General features: G+C 39.5%; 1 protein-coding gene and 1 pseudogene across 1 annotated transcript; both read left to right on the plus strand.

Moving 5' to 3' along the window:
- Positions 1 to 656: 656 nt before the first annotated feature.
- LOC101612588 (olfactory receptor 186) lies at positions 657 to 1,586 on the plus strand. The gene has a single exon (XM_004663318.2). The coding sequence runs from the start codon at positions 657 to 659 to the stop codon at positions 1,584 to 1,586; it is 930 nt and encodes a 309-aa protein (XP_004663375.1).
- Positions 1,587 to 8,915: 7,329 nt separating this feature from the next.
- Positions 8,916 to 9,571, plus strand: LOC101596832 (annotated as a pseudogene).
- Positions 9,572 to 21,683: the final 12,112 nt, after the last annotated feature.

Raw genomic sequence — 21,683 nt, forward strand, 5'->3', positions numbered from 1 at the left:
CACTAACATTCATTCCTACTATAAGCTCTTTCATATAATGCTCTCAATGCATTATTTGCTCTGATCTTGCTTACAAACATTTCAGTGAATGTGTGATCTATAGCTGTGTTATCCCTCACTCTCATGATTCCTGGCTATTTATATTACTCTATTGTGTTACATTATGAAGTACATTTTACTGGATGCTTGGAGAATAGCCATAGTACAAACCTGTCAAAGCATCCATTTTCCAATCTCAAGTTTTCTTCTACACGTACTTAGTAACCAAACCGCTATTCTCTCCCATTACTGAATCCTACATGCACATGGGATATGTGACTATGATCTGCGACTCGACTTCTGAAAGCTATATGACCTATTTGTCTTCTTCATCATTCCCACTGCCTTGCCACATAGACACGGCATCTAATCACCTGGGGAACATTTGAATGTGCATAACTTTATAACATTTTTAATTGAAATAATTGTACTTATTTTAGTGTTTTCAATTTCTCCAGTTTCCATCTTTTGTAGACATGAAAGAAAGCTAAAAGGTTTTCCAGATTGAAACAATGGTTTTACCTCAATGCCTATGCCAGTGTTGAGTTCACAAAAAGCAGTGAATGTTGCTTGACTGTTATGGTATTGTGTTTCAGAGGATGTCCACTGGGCGGTCCATGGGAAAGGAGAATACAACACTGCTGACAGAGTTTGTCCTCACAGGACTCACAGAGCGTCTAGGGCTACGAGTGCCTCTGTTCCTGCTGTTCTTGGTAATATATCTTGTCACGATTGTGGGAAACCTTGGTCTCATCACGCTCATCTGGAATGACCCTCACCTGCACATTCCTATGTACTTTTTCCTTGGGAGTTTGGCTTTTGTAGATGCTTGGATATCATCCACAGTGACTCCCAATATGTTGATCAACTTATTAGCCAAGAGAAAGATGATATCACTGTCTGAATGCATGGTACAGTTTCTTGCCTTTGCGTTTGGTGGAACCACAGAATGCTTTCTCTTAGGAACAATGGCCTATGATCGCTATGTGGCCATATGCAAACCTTTACTTTATCCAGTGATTATGACTAATAGACTATGCATCCGGCTATTAGTTTCATCATTTGTAGGAGGCTTTCTTCATTCCTTGTTTCATGTGATGTTTTTATTCAGATTAACTTTCTGCAATTCTAACATAATACATCACTTTTATTGTGACATTATACCACTGTTTAACATTTCCTGTACTGATCCCTCTCTTAATTTTCTATTAGTATTTATTTTTTCTGGTTCAATTCAAGTATTCACCATTGTGACAGTTCTCGTTTCTTATACTCTGGTCTTGTTCACAGTTTTAAAAAAGAAGTCTGTCAAAGGCATAAGGAAAGCTTTCTCTACATGTGGAGCCCACCTCTTATCTGTGTCTCTGTACTATGGGCCCCTTCTCTTCATGTATGTCCTCCCTGCATCGCAGCAAACAGATAACCAAAGCATGATGGATTCTCTCTTTTACACAGTTATAATTCCTGTGTTAAACCCCATTATCTACAGCTTGAGGAACAAACAAGTCTTAGATTCATTGACAAGAATGTTAAATAGAAATGTCTAGTCCTCATACATTTGAATGGTCACTGAATTTTCCCAGTTAGATGTGTGCTTGTTTAAGAAAATGTTCAAAGTTTTGCAGGCACAATTGTCACACTTTTTCTCACTCTCTTCAAGCATCTTAATGACAAAGTGATATACCTAATAAAATCCTTACTGCATTGGCATTTTTAGGTTGAAAACACTCAAATATTTATTGACGTCATTTAATCATTTAAATTATTAAAGCAGAAATTTGATGAACAATTTTAGTGGCTTATATGTTCCTCAATATGATTTTGTCATTGTACTACATGCTAAGACAGTGTTGCTCCTTTCAAAATTACACGATTTGGATATGCAACGCAACTAGTAGTATTATAGAGGCCAGTTAGGTTTTTGTTTGAATGAATGAAAATCACAGGAAACCTATCAGCTCTTTAAATTTCCAAAATTTATTAAGAGCTAGTGAATTTTATTTACTGCTTGCATAAAATCATCTAGCATATTTATAGAAAAATAAACACAAAATGGAATGTGTTCATGAAAAATGATGATGAAGGCAGAATGAAATTCTGAAAGGATTCTCTGAGCTCCATTTCCTTGTGTAAGTATGGAGAGGAGGTAGCTTTCTTCTCTTTGTGTATGATGCACTGAAAGGCCTGTTTTGTGTTTTGGGGTTCTGTTACTGCTTCACTATTTTTATTAGTGTACATTCATCATACATAGTGTTGTTTCATAAGGACAGTTTCGTCTAACTGTAGCATATTTTTATTGACAGGCTTTTTACTATCTTCTTTACACAACATTAGGCACTCTATAAAGCTTCATTAAGAAAGCTGATGTGAGAAATGGAAGAATTAAGTTAGTCTGGATATCTAAAACCAAAATAGCAGAATAGGAAAAAAAATTGTATTTATATGGGAATTTAAAAGATGGAACAAGTAAGAAAAGGATATCAGTATTATCTCAACCATAATTAGAAGGCGTTACTGAAAACATGTAGCTTTCAGTAAATATTAATAAGGAATAAATAATGTTAAGAAGCTCGGAGTACTCCAAAAGGAGCTGGAAAGAAACGAAAGTGATCACTTGCATATTTTGTGCTTGAAACATCCTCAATTTTTGCCTTCTCACATTTCATATTCCTTAACAACATTAAGCCAGCTGTATGTATTTCCACCCTGGCTCTTCTTCTCAAAACTTAAATCTAAACCATCACCACTGACACAAGTCAGAATCTCAGCTTAAAAATGACTCAGTGGTGTGTGTTACAGAACTAAAGCTGCTTATCTTCTCTTGCTTCTCCAAATCTGTTTCTAGCCTTTTCTGCAAACTCTGTTTAAGTCACACACTTCTTCAACTGTTTTTTGTTTTGTTTTGTTTTGTTTTTCGAGGTAGGGTCTCACTCTAGCCCAGGCTGACCTGGAATTCACTATGGAGTCTTCAACTATTTTTAATGAATTATCATTTCACCAGATTTTATACATATCTGTTATATATTGAGATGAAAATATAAATATGAATATGGGTATGTAACGAACGTATAGTGTGCACACATTTTCTAGTTTCTGGTGTTGAATTATTTGATGGCTTTTATAGTAAACAAACAACAAAAGCTTGATTTGAGCATTAAATCTGTTCCTTTGAAGTTGTTATGGAGGCTGTCTGTGTTGGAGGAAAAAATGTGTCACTGAAGACTTATTGTTCTCCCCTACTCTCTTAGGCATGTGTTCAGCTCATACAACTCTTCACACAGAACCTGCTCCTGCAGTATCACCTGGATTACTTTACAGTGGAGCTGGTATTCTTAGCAAAGATCTGTCTCACAGCTTACTCCCCCAGTGAACATATTGTGGGTGCTGTCAAAGTGACTTATGATGGACAATAGAGCAGAGAGTGTCATCCTGGTGTCCTTTCCAGTTCGCTTGGAAGAACAGGAGTTGATACCTGCTCTCTGGGTCAGTTAGCATAAGTGCAGCACCACAGGGGACTCACGTGCTATCTTATGGAAGTTAAAAAGCCCAGTAGAACAGTCACATGTTGTCCTAAAGGGACTTCTAAGGCTACACAGGGGGATTCGCCCATCTGTGCCTTTGTGTTTTGGCAGAAGCACATAGCTGTCCAATTGGTGAGCTCCTCCTGTTTTCATGACAGACTTATACACACATTTCCTCAGCGAAAGGAAGTGAGGCTCCCAAAATGAACCAGTGTGCAACTACTGCTACCTATGGGCTTGTCACTGCTGTGAGAAAATTGTATTTTCTACTTTATGAAGTCTAAGTCTTAAAATTCTCCGCAATTTCCTTTAACATATAGGTAACAATGAAAAAAAAATTCTATAATGTTCATATTGTTCAAGAAGAAATTAAAATTTTGTGTAATTTATAACTTAAGATCCTTCTTGGTTGATGCTGATAAAAGTAATCACTTTGTGGTAAAACAGCATAGAGCCCATGTAGAGAGACCACAGGAAAATGAATCTGCTGTAAGCTCCAGGCAAGGTTCCGGAGCACGAGCCAAGAAACGTAGTCAGGGAAGGGTGGGTGGTTGATTCCAGCCCCCTAAAGGCTTCAAGCTATCCAGCTGAGACCCCCACTGAGCTCTGCCTAAATCATCGCGTGGTGGTTTGAATGTGAAATGCTCCTCATATGCTAAAGTATTTGAATACTTGATCCCCAGTTGGTGATGCTGTTTAGCAAGGTTGTGGAGCCTTTGAAAGGTAGAGCCTGCTGTTTTTTGGGTTTTTTTTTTTTTTCTCTTTTCCCTGCTGATGTGACAATGGGACACTTGCTTCCTGCTCTTGTCATGTTTCCCCCACCCTGATGGACTCCACCTTCTGTATGTATAAAATTATATTATCTGTGAAAAAAATAATCACTTTGTTTTTAGTTCAATGCATATTCTAATAAAAAAGTTTAGTGTGGCAAATTCTATTTGTCTGTTTCCCACAATTCTTACGATTTCATCACACACACACACACACACACACCAAAATGATATCAAAATAGCCCTATAGGACTTTTATTAGCTCCAATAATTTAAATTGTCCAAACACAAAGATATTTGAAAACATTCAATATTTTTTTTTTGATTTGTGATTACATAGAACAAGCCTATCCCAATCTAAAATACTCATAATCATTGAAATTGCTGGTTATCTACATAGCCCACTTCAACTTGCAGTCATGATTTAATATTGTTCTTCTAAAATAAAAATTGTCATAGATGAAAATACTCTCGAAACTGTGACTATGTTATGATACAAGGAAATAGAGCTATTACTTGGACATAGTAGAATTATATATCAGAAGCCATGGGTTCAGGTAATAGGTTGAGGCCTTTTCAATTTTGAAACAGGAAGAGGTGTGCTTAGCTGCAATACTCTTTCAAGATGAGCAAGAAGAATGGAATCAGGCTGTTTGGGAAATGGCAGAGATTAAAGTGACCATAAGTTTTACAAGGCCTTAGACATGTCCAGGTAGGGGCCAACTGGTCAGTCTAAAATATCATCAGTGTAGGTTACTGGGACAATCTTCCCTCTGGGAGTCTCAGTTCCCAACGCTCTGTATGAGGCACCCTATTACATCAACAAATCTCTAGTTCTCATTTTTCCCCATCTTTGACCACTTACTTTAACTTTTAGGCTTGCAAAGCCAATGGATTTTTTTTTTTCTTGGTTTTTTGAGGTAGGGTCTCACTCTAGCCCAGGCTGACCTGGAATTCACTATGGAGTCTCAGGATGGCCTCGAACTTACAGTGATCCTCCTCCTACCTCTGCCTCCCGAGTGCTGGGATTAAAGGCGTGCGCCACCACGCCTGGCGCCAATGGAATTTTTTAAGCAAATCAGTTGTGATCACTGCAATAAAAAAAAAAAAAAATGAAGCCACCTAAAAATATTCAAAGGGCTGGAGAGATTGCTTAGCAGTTAGAGCAATTACCTGCAAAGCCTAAGGACCCATGTTTGAATCTGTAGGTCCCACATAAGACACATACACAAGTTGACAAAAGCTCACAAGGTCACATGCACACAAGGTGACACATGCATCTGGAGTTTGATTGCAGTGGCTAGAGGCTCTGGAGTGCCAATTCTCTCTCTCTCTCTCTCTCTCTCTCTCTCTCTCTCTGTGTGTGTGTGTGTGTGTGTGGGTGCGTGTGTGTGTCTTTCTCCCTCTCTGGCTCTCATTCTCATATAAAGAGGGCTAGGAACGTGCTGGAGTGCATGCCTAGTATGCATGGGGTAACAAATCCAATCCCAAGAACCACAAAGATGAGAATAAAACAAACAAACAATTTCTAGGGTGGCATACACCTTTAATCTCAGCACTTGGGAGGCTGAGATAGAAGGATCACTGTGAATTCAAGGCCCACTTGAGATGATATAGTGAACTCCAGGTCAGACTAGACGAAAGAGAGAGACCCTATCTTGAAAAAATAAATAAATAACTTTGGAACAGTACTACATTTATGAACAACAAACCATTTGTAAGTCAAATTTAAAGTTTAAAACTTGAATTTTGATTAATAGTAATGCAGGATTACTTCAAGCATATGATCTTTTCCTCTTAATTCTTTTTTTAGCATCTCTGACACTTCCTCTCTCTTCTTTGGCATATATATCCATCATTCCCATGTCATTATTTTTAATGGCAGCATGGTAGTGATAATGGCATGTTACCTGGATTTTCACAGGTGTTTTGTTCACATATCTGTCAAGAAACTGAGTTCTTAAATGACATTTTATGTTAACATCTGCCATGGATCACCCTCTTTACATCTAATATGTTGTGGAGTCCTGTTGAATCTCCACTCTGAATGTTTTTGTTTTGCTTTGGTTTTTGAATTTAGGCTGACCTGGAACTCAATCTGTAGTGTGTAGTCTCAGGCTGGCCTTGAACTCACAGCAATCATACTAACTTAGCCTCCCAAGTGTTGGGACTAAAGGCATGTACCACCGTACACAGCCTCCACTCAGAATTCTTTAGAATTAGCTTTTTCTTTCCCCTTATCACTCCAAAGTCTTATCACACATACACTAGACACTTTACATGAATATAAATTGCCTGAATATTATGATGAAAATATACTTTTCTAGATTTCATCTCGAACTACTGAACCTGATTCTAATACAATATCTCATACTCTGTAATTTTGCTGATAAAACTCAGAAAAATATTCTGCTATACAGGTTGGGCTACCTAGATAATAGAAAGTTTTTACTATCTATGACTAATTTCTTATTCTTTTTCTTGCTTTGTTTGTTTGTTTCTTTGGAGGTAGGGTCTCACTCTAGCCTGGGCTCACCTGGAATTCACTATGGAGTCCCAGGGTGGCCTTGAACTCAAGGTGATCCTTCTACCTCTGCCTCCCTCGTGCTGGGATTAAAGGCTTGCGCCACCATGCCTGGCTTAATTTTCCATTCTTGCAACCTACAAGAACTATTGTTGTACAATAACAATTATCTGAAAGAAACATTACATGATATTTATTGTCTCTTATAAAGTTTTCAGTACATGGGTATTGCCTAATAAATGGAGTCTAAGGTCGTTCACATGCCTTTCCACTCATAGTATTTTGTTACTTATTTATTTGGGGTGCACGCACGTGTGTGTGTATGTGTGCATTCACATGTATGATTGGGGGATGAGTGTAGGTGTGCTCATGTGGAAAGGTCTAATGACAACTTTCAGGTCAGTTTTCATCTTCCTCCTCATTTTGAGGCAGTGCCTCCTTGTTCTCATCATTTTTGTTCATGAACATGTCGCCTCCTTCATTCTCCCCATAGGAACACTGGCATTCCAGGAGCCTGCCAGTTTCTGGTTTTTCCACAGGGCCTGAGAATCAGAACACAGATACTCAGAGTTTTGCAATGAGCACTTTCTCCACTGAGCCATCTCCTCTCCTTACAACTCATCTCAAAATCTAGAAATTACAGATATCTTCATCATTAATCAATGTGTCAGACAGAAGAGTTCTTTTTTCTAGTACACTCAATAATGTTTATAAAAACCTGGCATAAGCTTAGAATGGATTTTCCCCTTTCCCTAAATTTTTTCCTAAACATTCAGTGAGCTAAGATAATTGCATTTTTCTATACCTTCATTTTTTTCCTAATTTTCCTCATTTATAGAAAAGTGAATAAGTATATAGACAATATTCTAGTAGAATATTTCAAACTTTACCCCAACAATGTTCACATTAAAAGCATCAGTAAATAGTCTTTTACAATCACAGTCCTTCATTTCAGGGGACTCCAGTGAGGACATGGAGAAGGAAAACAACTTTGCTGACAAAGTTTGTTCTTACAAACTTACAAACCAACCATAGTGGAAAATCGCTCCCCTCCCTTCCTACTGTTCTTGGTGATATGTCTCTTCACCATTGTGAGGAACTTTGGTCTGATTATTGTCATCTGGAAAGACCCATGCCTCCACCTCCCCATATACATCTTCCTCAGCAGTTTAGCTTTCATGGACACTTGAATATCAACCACAGTTACACACAAAAAAAACTGGCTATGGAGTCTAGTGCCAGAAGGTGCTACATGAGCGACTGAGGGGAAATGACCAATATTTCTCCAAGCAACTCATGGTCTAACCCACTTAGCAGTAAACAACCTGACGTGATGCTCATACAAGTGCAATAGTGGTACACAGCCATGGTGAGAAACCAACTATCCTAGATCTGGCTAAATGATCTGCTCAGTGGAATGGAGTCCATAGCTGTAGCTGGGAAACAAGTCAGAACCATATCCAACAAGGCTCCTGCTCTCCATTAAACTCTAAAAAACAATGGTTATCAAATTTATCTCATGCTAACTTTATCCTCTGTTGGAGAATCTGCTTTTCTTTTTCAGATAAACACAAATCCTAAAGAAAGAACCACCCCATCATACCTCAAAAGGGCCCTGGCTGAAACTAAGAATAATTGGGGAGACATGCAAGAATTCTGTTATCTTGGCGAACCTGGAACCAGCATGAGGGTGAAGGAGATCAACAGAGATCAATCAACTCATACCAAACCAGATATCCAGAAACACAGAGGCTCCCAAGACCTCATCACTGAAGCAGACCTAAAATGAACCCAACATGGCTCAGAGAAATTTGTGGAAGAGGGAACGGAAAGAAAGTCATAGCCACACGTTGGGTCATGACACACAGAGACATTTCCTCCTACCCAAAACTGAAGGCTAACCCCACAATGCATGACCTATATATCCCAAAAAGGAGGGTCCCTGCGGAGGCGAGAGGACAGGGAGTAGGATAACAATGGTACCAACTTGAATGTATTCAATGACTACAAAAATACATATAAACATTTAAAAAAATACTGGCTACCTTGTTACTTGAACATATGAAGGTACCTCTCTCTGAGTGCATGACACAATTCTTTTCCTCTGCATTTAGTGCAACCACAGAATGTTTTCTCTTCACACCAATGGCCTATGATCACTGTGTAGCTATATGCAAACCTTTACCTTGCCCAGTGATTATGACCAGTTGATTATGTTGGCAGTAATTTTGTCATTTGTAGGTGATTTTATACATGCCTTAATTCATAAAGGGTCTTTTTTTCTCAAATTAGCTTTCTGTAATTCCAATATAATACACCACTTTTATGATGATATTATTCCCTTGTTAAAGATTTCCTGTACTGATCCTTCTATTAATTTTCTGCTGGTATCTATTTTGGCTGGATCAATTAATTTAAGAGTTTACAATGGTGACAGTTCTTGTCTCTTATTCATTTACTAATGTCACAATCTTGAAAAGAAAGTCCGCCAAAAGTATAAAGAAGGCCTTCTCCACTTGTGAGGCCCATCTTTTATCTGTGCCTTTGTACTATAGGCCTCCTCTCTTCATGTACATGTGCCCTGCATCTCCACAAGCTGATGGCCAGGACATGATGGCCTCTGTCTTTTACACTATATACTAATATAGTATATATACTAGTATATATAATATACTAATATAGTTCCTGTATTAAACCCCACCATCTTCAGTCTGTGAAATAAGCAACTCAGACTCAGTGACCAAAAAAATATAAAATAAAATAAAGGGAAATCTTTAGATCTCATAAGGGAATGTATTGTCTACTTAACAAAACATTTGCAAACTAATGAAGGCTGCTGTGAACCAAAGATAATACTGATGAAGAGATACCTTTGCCCTAGTTTATCTCTTAGAACCATCTCAGCACTTACTCCTTCATGAAATCTTCCAGAATATGTAATCCATTAATTTAATCTCATTTTCATTTCTTTTTTTTTAAATTAGTTTTCTATTCAATAAGTACAGGCAGTTTGGTACCATTGTTAGGCTCATCCGTGACCTACCCCCTCCCCCATTGGCCCCTCCTTGTTGAGGTATATGGGTCGTGCATTGTGGAGTTATGATATTATTCCCTTGTTAAAGATTTCCTGTACTGATCCTTCTATTAATTTTCTGCTGGTATCTATTTTGGCTGGATCAATTAATTTAAGAGTTTACAATGGTGACAGTTCTTGTCTCTTATTCATTTACTAATGTCACAATCTTGAAAAGAAAGTCCGCCAAAAGTCTCTGTATATCAAGACCCAACATGTGGCTCTGACATTCTTTCTGCCCCTCTTCCGCAAAATTTCCCTGAGCCATGTTGGGTTCATTTTTGGTCTGCTTCAGTGATGAGGTGTTGGGGGCCTCTTGGGCTCTGGCTCTCTGATTTGGTAGGCATTGATTTTTCTCTGAGTTGGTCTCCTTCCCCCTTGTGCTGGTATCCGGTTCATCAGGAAAACAGCACCCTTGCTTGTTTCACCGATTTTTCTTAGTTTCAGATGGGGCCCTTTTGAGGCATGATGGGGTGGATCTCTCCTTAGGACCTGCATCTATCTGAAAAGAGAAGCAGATTCTCCAACTGAGAGTAAGTTAGCACCAGGACAAATGAGATAGACCTTACTGGACTTGCGGTTAAGATGGCGGCGTAGGTACCACGCCAAAGCAGCCTAGGGGGGAAAAAGACCAAAAAAACTCAGCAAAATACACACTTTTACTAAAAAGTGAGGTGTATAGGAAATTGAGGCGGCAGCAGAGAAGTAGAAGAGTTATAGAGCATCCAGAGCCTGCACAGGTGGGAAAAGCGGCTCTGGCAGCTTGGCCAACCGCCGCAGCCGCGGCGCAGCAGAAAGCCTCCAGACTCGGCTCGAGCCGCAGGAAAAGCCAGGTGCGGGATTTTCCCCTCACACCGCGCTCTCTGCAACTCGGAAAACGTGAGGGGAGAGCGGCAGTGAGCAGCGGAGGAGCAGACCGCGAGGTAGAAGAACACGTGGAGCAGCGAGACAACCAGAGCAGCCGCGGCTCCCTCCCCTCCCCCACCGCCTGAACCCAGCTCCAGCGAACACAGCAGCGGCCCGGGACCCGGCCATGCCAACTTGGGCTGACAGTGGGACCCAAGCAGGAGCAGAGTTCGGCAGCAACTTCAGCGGCTCCAGCACCGGTACCAGCGGCCCCAGCAGCAGCGGACCCAGGAGCGGCAGCGGCGGCAGATCCCGCAGCAGCGGCTTCGGGGGGAGCAGCGGCGGTGGACACGGCAGCAGCAGCTTCAGCAGCGGTGCTGGCTCCGGTGGTGGCAGCTACGGCAGCAGCAGAGGCAGCAGCAGCGGCTCGGTTTGCCCCGTAGGAAAAGCAAGTGCCCAGCTCCAGAAATCAGAACAGCAGCCCGACGACCCAGGCAGCAACTTGACTGAGACCAAAATCACCCAAGGTAACTGGGATTGCACCAGGGAAGGGTCTCACTTGGTCACAAGCTGACTTGGATCCCTCAACAGACTAGAAATCTAAACCTCTTTGTTGATAGAGGATCTGGTCATTATAATAACTACTCTTGCATACATACTCGGGGCTGTTTTTGATTGAATGTGTACAGTGTTTAGTTAAATTTTAGAATCTACCTGTATTTTATTCCACTCAGCCTGCTTGAATACTCCTATAGCAGGGAAACTCAACCCCTAAGAACATCTTTGTAGATACTCTGAGAGTCTTAAGAGCCACACCTAATACCTTAAGGTCCTACCCTGAAAATATATTACATCAAATCAATTGATACAGCTAAGAATACACAGCTAGCTAGAAAATCCAAGCATTAACTTAATCCAAGATGCAAAAATATATACATTATAACACAAGATAGACCTTACTATTTTTATAGAGAGTATAATAGGTGTAGGCCTTCTTGTAGCCCAAGATTGATGGTAGCTTGATATTGGAGAGTGGGGTTATGTTTGGATATGATTCTGAGTTGTTTCTCAGCTCCAGCTATGGGTCCCATACAACTGAGGAGATGAGTTAGCCAAATCAAGAGCAGCTGGTTCCCCACCATAGCTGTGTGCCACTATTGCACTTGTGTGGGCATCACAACAGGTTATTTGCTGCTAAGTAGGTTGGACCATGAGTTGCTTAGACAGATATTGGTCATTTCCCCCAGTCACCCATGTAGCACCTTCTGGCACAGGACACACTGACTGTCTGGGGACTGACTCTCTCCTGGCTTCCAGCCATGCTGTTCCATTTTACGTGTCAGCTGCATTTGGTGTCTTCAGCAATAGGGTCTTACCACTAACCTTTGGTGGGTCATCTAGTACTCTGACAGAAATCTGTCTGTCTTTTAGGAAACCTTGTAGGTTTCTCTGATCAAAAGCTCATTGTGGGTGATAGCCCCATGCTGGTACTGGGAGTTCCAGGTAAGTTCTCCCTAAGAAAATGAGGAAAAAAGGTAACTAATATATAGGAGCGAGAGAAGAGAGAGAGAGAGAAGGAGATGGAGAGGGAGGAAGGGAAGACATAGAGGATTTAGGTTAGGCTTGATCCTACCCTCTCCAGTTATCCAATCTTAGTTATCCATTCTTCTAGTGATGGACATCTGGGTTGATTCCAGCTCTTAGCTATTACGAATTGAACTGCTACAAAAATGGTTGAGCATTCTCTCTGGCCTGTGGTAGGAAGGTTTTAGGGTAGATGCCCAGTAAGGGAATAACTAGGTCTGTTGGTATCTCTATAGACAGCTTTTTTAGGAGTCCCCATATTGCTTTCCAAAGTGGTTGTACCATCCTACATTCTCACCAACAGTGGATGAGTGTTCCTGCCTCTCTACATCCTTGCCAGCATTTATTCTCATTTAATTTTTTGATGTTTTCTATCCTTATTGGGGTAAGGTGGAATCTCATAGTTGTTTTAATTTGCATTTCTCTAATGATTAGGGATAGTGAACATTTTCTTAAGTGTGTGTTTGCCATTTGTATTTCTTCCTCTGTGAACTGCCTGTTCAGCTCTTTGCCCCATTTTGTGAATGGGGTGTTTGACTTACTGTTTAGATTTTTGAGTTCTTTGTAGATTCTAGATATTAGGCCTCTATCAATTGGATAACCCACAAATATTTTCTCCCATTCTGTGGGTACTCTATTGGCTTTGCTTATTGTATGCTTGTCTTTAAAGAAACTCTTCAGCTTCATGTGATCCTATTGGTTGAGTGACTGTTTAAGATCGTGAGATACTGGGGTTTTGTTCAGGAAGTCTTTTTCCATTCCTATATCATGGAAAGTACTTCCTAAATTTTCTGCCAACATTTTGGACATGATAAGCTTCTGACTAGTTTAATTGAAAACTATGAAATTCAAATGCATTATTTAACCTATATTTAGTGATAAAGGATGATATTCATAAATATCGATAGTTCCCTCACTTTTTGAGTGTGTAGAGCACTGATCATCTTGGATGTACCCCACTCCATGAAAATATCAGTATGATGGTAGACATTTTAGTACAATAATGCATTCATTTTTTAGTATGAAAATCTAAAATAATTCTCAGTTCTATTCCCTTTAAATCCACATGCACACATTTTTTTTCTCATTTTATATCTCCTTCTGTTTGATTGTTGGCTAAATTTTCTCTATGTTGCAGGAAGTAAAATAAAAACAAGGAATTATCAGTCAAAATTAAAATAGTATTTCTCAAATTCTGGAATTACTTATGGTAGAATTGTATTTAGTGTGTGCTAGTCTCATGACCGAACATCTCTGGCATAGGCATTCATTTAACACTCTGGTTCTCACAGTCATTGAACATCAAAATCACCCAAAGCACATGAAGAAACACAGGTTATCTCTAACATTAATTTATGACTAAGGAATGCTGATGCTGCTGGTTTTAAAGCTCTGGGAAAACCATTATATTATTTATTTACAAGCAGAGAAGAGATAGACAGAGAGAATGAGTGTCTGCTTCAAACAGACACTCCAGATGCCCATGACACTTTGTGCATCTGGCTTTACATGGGCACTGGGGAATTGAATTCAACTTGTAAAGCTCTGCAGGCAAGTGCCTTAACTGCTAAGCCATTTTTCCAGCCTGAAGACTATTTTACAATAATCATTGAAGCAAATTTTTATCATTCAACCTAGAGATCCTTCTAATTAATATATGTCATCTATTTCTTACGTAGGCTACTTGCTCCAAAGGCAAGCACTACCTTGTTGTGCATCTGGCTTACATGGGTACTGGGGAACCGAACCTATGTCCTTTGGCACTGCAGACAAGTGCCTCAACCACTAATCCATCTCTCTAGCTCTGATAATTCAGTGCTTTTTGAGACCCAGTCAAAATGAAGTTACTATGGATCAAATATTCCTTACTTAAGCAACAGTATGCAAATATGCTAAAGAGTTTGCAGTTCAGGTCGTCTCAGGCTGCAGTCGTAAACTCTCCCAACTTCTCCCTCTTTGTAACAAAGAAATGGAGCCTAGAAGGGTGGATCCCTTTCCTCCATTATTTTTTGTATTGCATGTTGGGGACCATGGCTGCCACTCTGTGTTCTATTTGTTTTCGAATGACTAATTCTAGAAGCTTTTCTGTGGTCACCATGGACACAAGTGAAATGGAGCCTTTTGATGGTCCTCACACTTGACCTGCCCAAGTTGGCTGCCTCTCCTGATCTGTCCTCATGCTTTCCATCCCATTTATACACACCTGAAAATCAGGGTGCACCAGGGACTATATAAACTCCTACAAGAGCCTCTTCATTTCAGACTCACACGAGCCTTAATGGAGGAGACCTGCAGAGAAGAAGTGTGTGGGGATGGGAAGACTCAATCTTGCCTTGGCTGCTGAAACCACTCCTGCTTCCTAGATTATGCAGAGGTGCTGGTGTTTGTGCCTGAGGATTCTAGGCCCACCTAACCCAGCAGCTGCCTGTGCACAGGGTGCTGGACCTGTTTCAGCTTTACAGGGCTGGAGCTGCTCTGGAGGACTGATTTCTACTTCCAGCACTTGGATCTGTTCCAATGGCCCCGGTTTCTCTGTAGGCTCCCAGCTCCTTCCTTGATAGGACCAGCTTCCTCTCTTACAGGTCCAGCTTCCGCTTCAAGGAGACCACTCTTGGCTGCTACCCCTTGGGCTTCCAAGGAATTAGTGCTGTGTCAGCAGATACCAGGCCAGTATTCCGAAACCTGTCAAGGGGTAAGATTTGCAGTATGTGACCTCAACTTTTTGGTAAGCAATCCACTGCCTCCAGTGCAGCTGTAACATTCACCCTTGTGCCCTTGTGGTTTCCGGTCAGCTCCTGTTCCAGTTCCTGTTCCAATTGTGTTCCTGTTTAAATAAAGTACTCCTTGCTTGTTCACCTTTCACTATCCACTTAATTATTCATAGAGAAGAGAAAAGAGCCCAGGAGAAGAACTATTTCAGTTGTTCACAAGTTCTGCCTTCTAGAAACATTAGCACATGAACATAATTTAGAGTCTCCTACTCCTAATTCAGAGGCACCTGTGTAACAGGTGTTGACATTGCCATTATTTCTAGCACCTTGCTCCTCACTTCTGTCTGGGAAGCTAACAGAATAAACTTTATCACCTAGGTGTTCATCAAATTTCTGTTCATAATTTTTTCCATATTTGCTACTGCTTTTAACATTTTTCTCATTCTTCAATAGAGTCATATTCAATGGCTGATTCATGGCAATAAGAGATTTCTCTAGCATGTACCTCTGTTCTTTATGTGTTACCCATTTCAAAACTATATTTTATGAGCAATGGTTGCTGTACCCCACTCCTTATACTAATTTGTTTCTAAAATACATGTGATTACTATAGTAAAAATACTATAAACTAAATGGCTTAAAACAAATACTTATTTCTCATTCTTCTAGTCCAAATTCAATGTGTAAGAAGATTTGATATCTAATAAGGGCCTATTTACTCATACATGTTGCCTTTTTACTCTGTCCTCCCTCCTTTCATACAAAAGGAAAACAAGGCAACATGGATATAATTCATGAAGGTACTCATAAACATAAGTGCCCCAACATCATGATGTATGGCCTCTAAACCACATCATTTCCTAATACCATCAGATTAAGTCCAGTAATTAAGTATATTAATTTGAGAAACATATAAAATATTTAAGATATAGCACAAGGTTTAACTGTACTTTGTGCTACATGTTTGGGACAGAACTATGTATTTTTATTTCCATGCATACATCACAAGTGTGACTTTGCTTCATGGTCCACCTGCTCTACCCCAGCAACTCTCCTGGATACTTGTGGATACCAGGAAAATCACACATCAAATGACTGTTGCTTGGATCTAAACTTTCATTTTATTGAAACATTGACATAATACTTTCTCACCACCCTCCTTTACCCCCTATCCTCTCTCCTCGTCCTCTTTGCAACTATTCCCCTTTCAGTCTTGATATGATTTTATTGCCCTTCCCTATCATACTTGACTACATTTTGATGAACACAATATGATGCAGGTCTTACACAGGTCACAACACTTGCTCTGAATGAAATGGCAACTTTATAATCAGAAGACGGCAGTCTAACACAGTCCTGCAAATCTTTTAGCTCTTACATTCTTTCCACCACCTCTGTGGCTGTGCTCCCAGAGCCTTGGAGGCTATGATAGAGATGTTTCATTTAGTGTTGAACACTCAACTTCATCTTCGCCTCAGCACTTTGATGAGCTTTGTGTCTTCCCAGCAGTCACTAATATCTGAAATCTCTCTATCCAAAAGTCATAGGAGCAGTAATATTTGGCCATAAACCTAAATATTGAGAGAGAACTATGATGGGCATAATATATCCACTTAGCCAAAGAAAAATCCTGCCCATATGGCTTATGATGTCCTCAGCCATAGGCTTTGGAGTAAATTTTGAAGTATCAGCTATGAATGCTCTCCCATGAAGTAGTCTCAAATCCAATCAGTGCTCAGTTGGATGCCTGCACAGAAGTCATCCCACTACTGCACTAGTTGGCATATTTTGTCTGGCTGACCAATAGTGTAACTTTCGTGTCAATTGCTGGTGAAGACTTTTGATCACTTATATCCCTAAGCAGGCTATGTGCAACTGTCTAGCTTTAAGAAGTATAACTGGCATGAAGGGGGCTTTCAGCTGAGTTCTAGTATAATTTCTCTGTGTCCTTCAATGAAAGCATATGATGGATTTTAGCTGTGGAATTTCATTATCTATTTCTGGTGGGAAACCAAGAGCCTTAGAAGTAGTCTATATTGTGTGAGGGGCATCAGAGAGCTTCCTGATCAACAACTCACTGGCAGCTCTCTCATCCTTGGCACTGGAATTTTTCAGTAACAACAATTGACTTCTATTTCATACACAGCTAAAGAAAAAAAAAATACCAATTCTTCCAAAAGAAGAGGCCAAATTCATGAGTAATGTCTCTACTTTTCCATGACATTTTGTAATTTAAAGACTGTAGCATAAAATTAATTTAAAAAGTATGATGTAGCCAAATCTATATTCAGTTAAATGATAAGAAAACAAGAGGCTATAAACCAATAATGCAAACATATTCACATCCAACAAAAGAGAGACTACTCACAACAGTTTAAGTACTCTGATGCAATTACTGTCTTAGTGGTAGGCTAAAGCTCTGACCAAAAGCAACTGATACGAGAAAAGATTATTTTTTAAAAAAATTTGATTTAGTCTCCAGGTGAATTTTCATAATGGTAGGTCAAAACATGCCATGGGCAGAGACTGGAAATCACCTCTGCCACAGCAGGAGGAAGAACAGCAGCAGGAGAGTGAGCTGAGTTGTGGTAAGGGGGAGCTGGCTGTGAGCCCACGAAGCCCCTAAGCCCACTCCCAACCACACATCTCTTCCAGCAAGCCTCCACCTCCAAAACTGCTATCAGGGGCTGCAGAGATGGCTTAACGGATAAGGCATTTTCTTGCATAGCCAAAGGACCTACGTTTGATCTCCTCAGGACCCACGTTAGCCAGATGCACTAGGGGGCACATGCATCTGGAGTTCGTTTGCAGTGGCTGGAGATCCTGGCATGCCCACTCTCTCTCTCCCTCTTTCTCTGTCAAATAAATAAATAAATAAATAATCAAAATTGCCATCAGTTGACAACCAAAAATTCAGGATACATGAGTTTATTAGAGGATGTCTGATTCAAACAACCACATACTTCTTTTTTCCGATTTGTGACATAGCTGTTTATGCTATTGTATACCATTCTCTACCTATTTTATATTTTCTTTCATTTCTCTATGCCCAACAGTGGGTGGTTGTTGTTTTACTTGTGTGAAACCTCTTTACTGAGGTGTCTGGACTATTAATAGTCATGATTTTATGAGATTATTTGAGTTTCATTCACCTTATGCACAAGGCCTGATAATACTAGGGGATGAATGAAGGGACCTCCACTACTGTCCATATGCACTTCTTACTTCCAATATGAATTTGTAGCTCAATTTGTACTTTGTAGTCAGAATCAGTCATCCCAGAATGCACACTGGCTCCTTTATTTGTCAGGTCATCTAGAAAAATTAGAAGCCTACTTGATGATCTTAAATTCTATTTCAATGCAGTCATTTTTGTCTGTGACATTTTGTCTGTTTTGTCATTTTTGTCTGTGATATTTGTCTCCTTATCTTAAAATAATACCTATATGTCAGTAGGCCATGGAAAATTACTTAAACAGGAAGAAAAATTATGGTAGAATATCAATAGACATAATTCTGAGTAGGATCACTTTATTTCCACTTCTTAATTCCTGGAGGTATGCATCTTGGACATGGAAGAAATAGCATGATAAATTGTCTACAGCTTTCTGTATAACCTTGCTCCAGACATATAAGTTATTTCCACATACTTGCTGCTATAACTTAATCTTCAAACTTCTTGATACCATTTTATCAGACTATCTGATTCAGGATGGGTGAGACATGGTAACACCACAGTGTTTTCTGAGCATGGGTACATTGCCACAATTCCTTTTTTATTACAAAACTAATTCCTTCATCAGAAATACTTCTCATTTTGGAATAATATGATTGATATTAAGTGTTCTATAAGCCCACAAATGGCAGTTCTGAAAGGTTCTTTGGACATAGAGAAGGGAAATCTGGATACAAAGTATGTGTTGCAAGCAGACCAATGAAATCCACCTGCTATCAATCACATAGCTGATAGTTCACCCTGGAATATTATCATACATCAAGAACATGTTGTTGGTCAGATTAGTGACATAGCAGTGGATTTACTGAGGTTAGCATTGGTGAGGGAAAGACCATGTCATCGCACACTTATGGACATTCTCGTGGCAACACTATTAACACCATTCCTGAACCAGATGAATGGTGATGAGGGAGGTTGAAGAAAGAGACTGACTGCTATCTAGAAAATGCATCAGTTCACTCACTTGATTATTAAAACTGTCCTCTCCTGATGTCAAAATTTCATGAAATTCATATAGGATATAAATTCTTTTTCAATAAAATATTTTATTTTCATTTATTTATTTCAGAGAAAAGGGCACATAGATAGATGATAGATGGATAGGTAATAGATGAGAGATAGAGAGAATGGGCACACCAGGGCCTCCAGGCACTGCAAACAAACTCCAGACACATGTGCCACCTTGTGCATCTGACTCATGTGGATCCTGGGGAATTGAACACTGGTCCTTTGGCTTTGCAGGCAAGCACCTAAACCACCAAGAGATCTCCAGTCCATAGGATACAAATTTTTTGTACTAACTGCTCATTAGGAAATATATATTTACACATTATTTTCTTTAATTTTTTTTACCATTATTTGATCATATTATGTCAAATTCCTGATCATATTGCCAAAGTATTAACATGGTCCATGAATTAGTATACAATATATCATCTCTTCTTCCAAATGAAGCTAACAGCCAATTGCTCAACATTAGCTCTTACCATTATTGTTCTTCAGTGATGTCCCCTAAATTATCTCTAGTATTTTGCCTGTCTATTTTTGAAAGCTCCCTGCACTGTCCAGAACAACTGGTAAAACAGAGATGCATTTTCTCTTCTTCTATTATCTGATCTTATGAACTTCATATGAGACCACTGATAGAGATGTTAGAGAACTCATAACTTGATCAAGCTTAATGATGTATATATTTTTTGTTTGTGACAGCTAGCTGCTATACATACTCAGCTTGACAACATTGTGTGTTTAATAATAATCAGATCAGGATGGGCAGCTCATGTTGCATAGTAATATGGAAGTGTTTGTTCTCTACAAAGACTTACAGCAGACAAGAAACTGTTTTCAAAAAGAGAACCCTTACCTCCAGAAGATGGCTGAGCTTTGCTTCAGATTCTAAGGGCTTGCTTGTGGTTCACCCACAGAGGACTGCTAGAAGGCTAAAAGCAGATCTTAATCTTCTACTCACATTTCATATAACCGCTGATCTATTAAAAATCTGTTGCCCCAGAGACAAAAAAAAAACATTAATAATAACATTCTAGGCATGTTGAAAATAGCTTTTTTGAATGAGCAGGTCAATGGGCCACGAATTAAGAATATGTTACCTCTATGATTCAAGGAGGCTCGTGAAGATTTCTATCTTGTTTGGTTGTAGGAGGAGCCAGATGTAAACATTTATCTATCACCATAGAAGTTTACCTCAATGTAGTCCACACCAGTGAACCCTAGACATCTCACTGTACTTTTGTTGTTGATAACAAACCATATGTCATGCCAATGTCTTATAAGCAAGTGTAGAATCACTGCTGATTTAGTTCAGTAATTAATGGAATGCAGAAGTGTAATAGACCAGGATGGTTTTATGGATGAGAACAGTGAACAAGATCCTTGAGAAAGTATTAGTAAATAAAATATATGATAAAAGACACGTCTAGACTATAATAACTCTCATAATCATTAAAACTTTTTTTCTTCCTCAATAGATTCCAGTATTTGCGATGGTTTCATTTGGTGGTTTGGAATCCAGTAGGGGTTTAGCCATTCCATCACTCAATGTAAATGTTTCTCACAATTTTTAAAGTGAATACCTAGAGCTATGGGAGTGTTCTAAGGCTGAACAGTTGCTTTTTTAAGCCACTTAAAAGTTTTATATTAAAATGTGAGTCTAAATTTTGTTTTCAATTTCCAACAACAGCTGTGGGAATCAATATTTGAAAGAGAGGCTGGGGAGATAACTCAGCAGTTAGACACTTGCTTGCAAAGCCTGACAGGCCATGTTCAATTCGCCAGCCATTTGAAATGGCAGTTGCTTGCAAGGCAAGAGACTCTGGCTTGACCTTACCCACCACCAACCCCACAACACACACACACACACACACACACACACACACACACACACACACAGTAATTTTTTTTAAAAGACTTGGGTTTGGAGAGCTGCTTGGCCATTAAGGCATTTGCCTGCAAAGCCTAAGGACTGGGTTTGATTCCCCAGTACCCATGTAAAGACAGATGCATAAGGTGGTGCATGCTTCTGGAGTTTGTTTACAGTGGGTAGACACCTTGGCATGCCCATTTTCTCTCTCTCTCAATCTCTGTCTCTCTCTCTCTAGTAAGCAAATAAATAAAATATTTTCTAAATGTTCAAAATGGCAAATAAAGGCATGTAGCCTTCATCTTTTAGGAATATACCTTCATTATGAGGGGTCATTAAAGATCGGCAAGTGGGAAACAGAACTGAATCTTGTAAGATTCAAAGTCCTAGGGTAGTAGCACAGAAATAAAACAGTAAAAGATGTCCTAGTATCTGCCATGGTAGATACACAGCAGAGAGAGAGAGAAATACTATTAGATCTGCAGTAAGGTGGAAGAGAAAG

This window comes from Jaculus jaculus, chromosome 4 (assembly GCF_020740685.1).
Source record: "Jaculus jaculus isolate mJacJac1 chromosome 4, mJacJac1.mat.Y.cur, whole genome shotgun sequence".
Lineage (NCBI taxonomy): Eukaryota > Metazoa > Chordata > Mammalia > Rodentia > Dipodidae > Jaculus > Jaculus jaculus.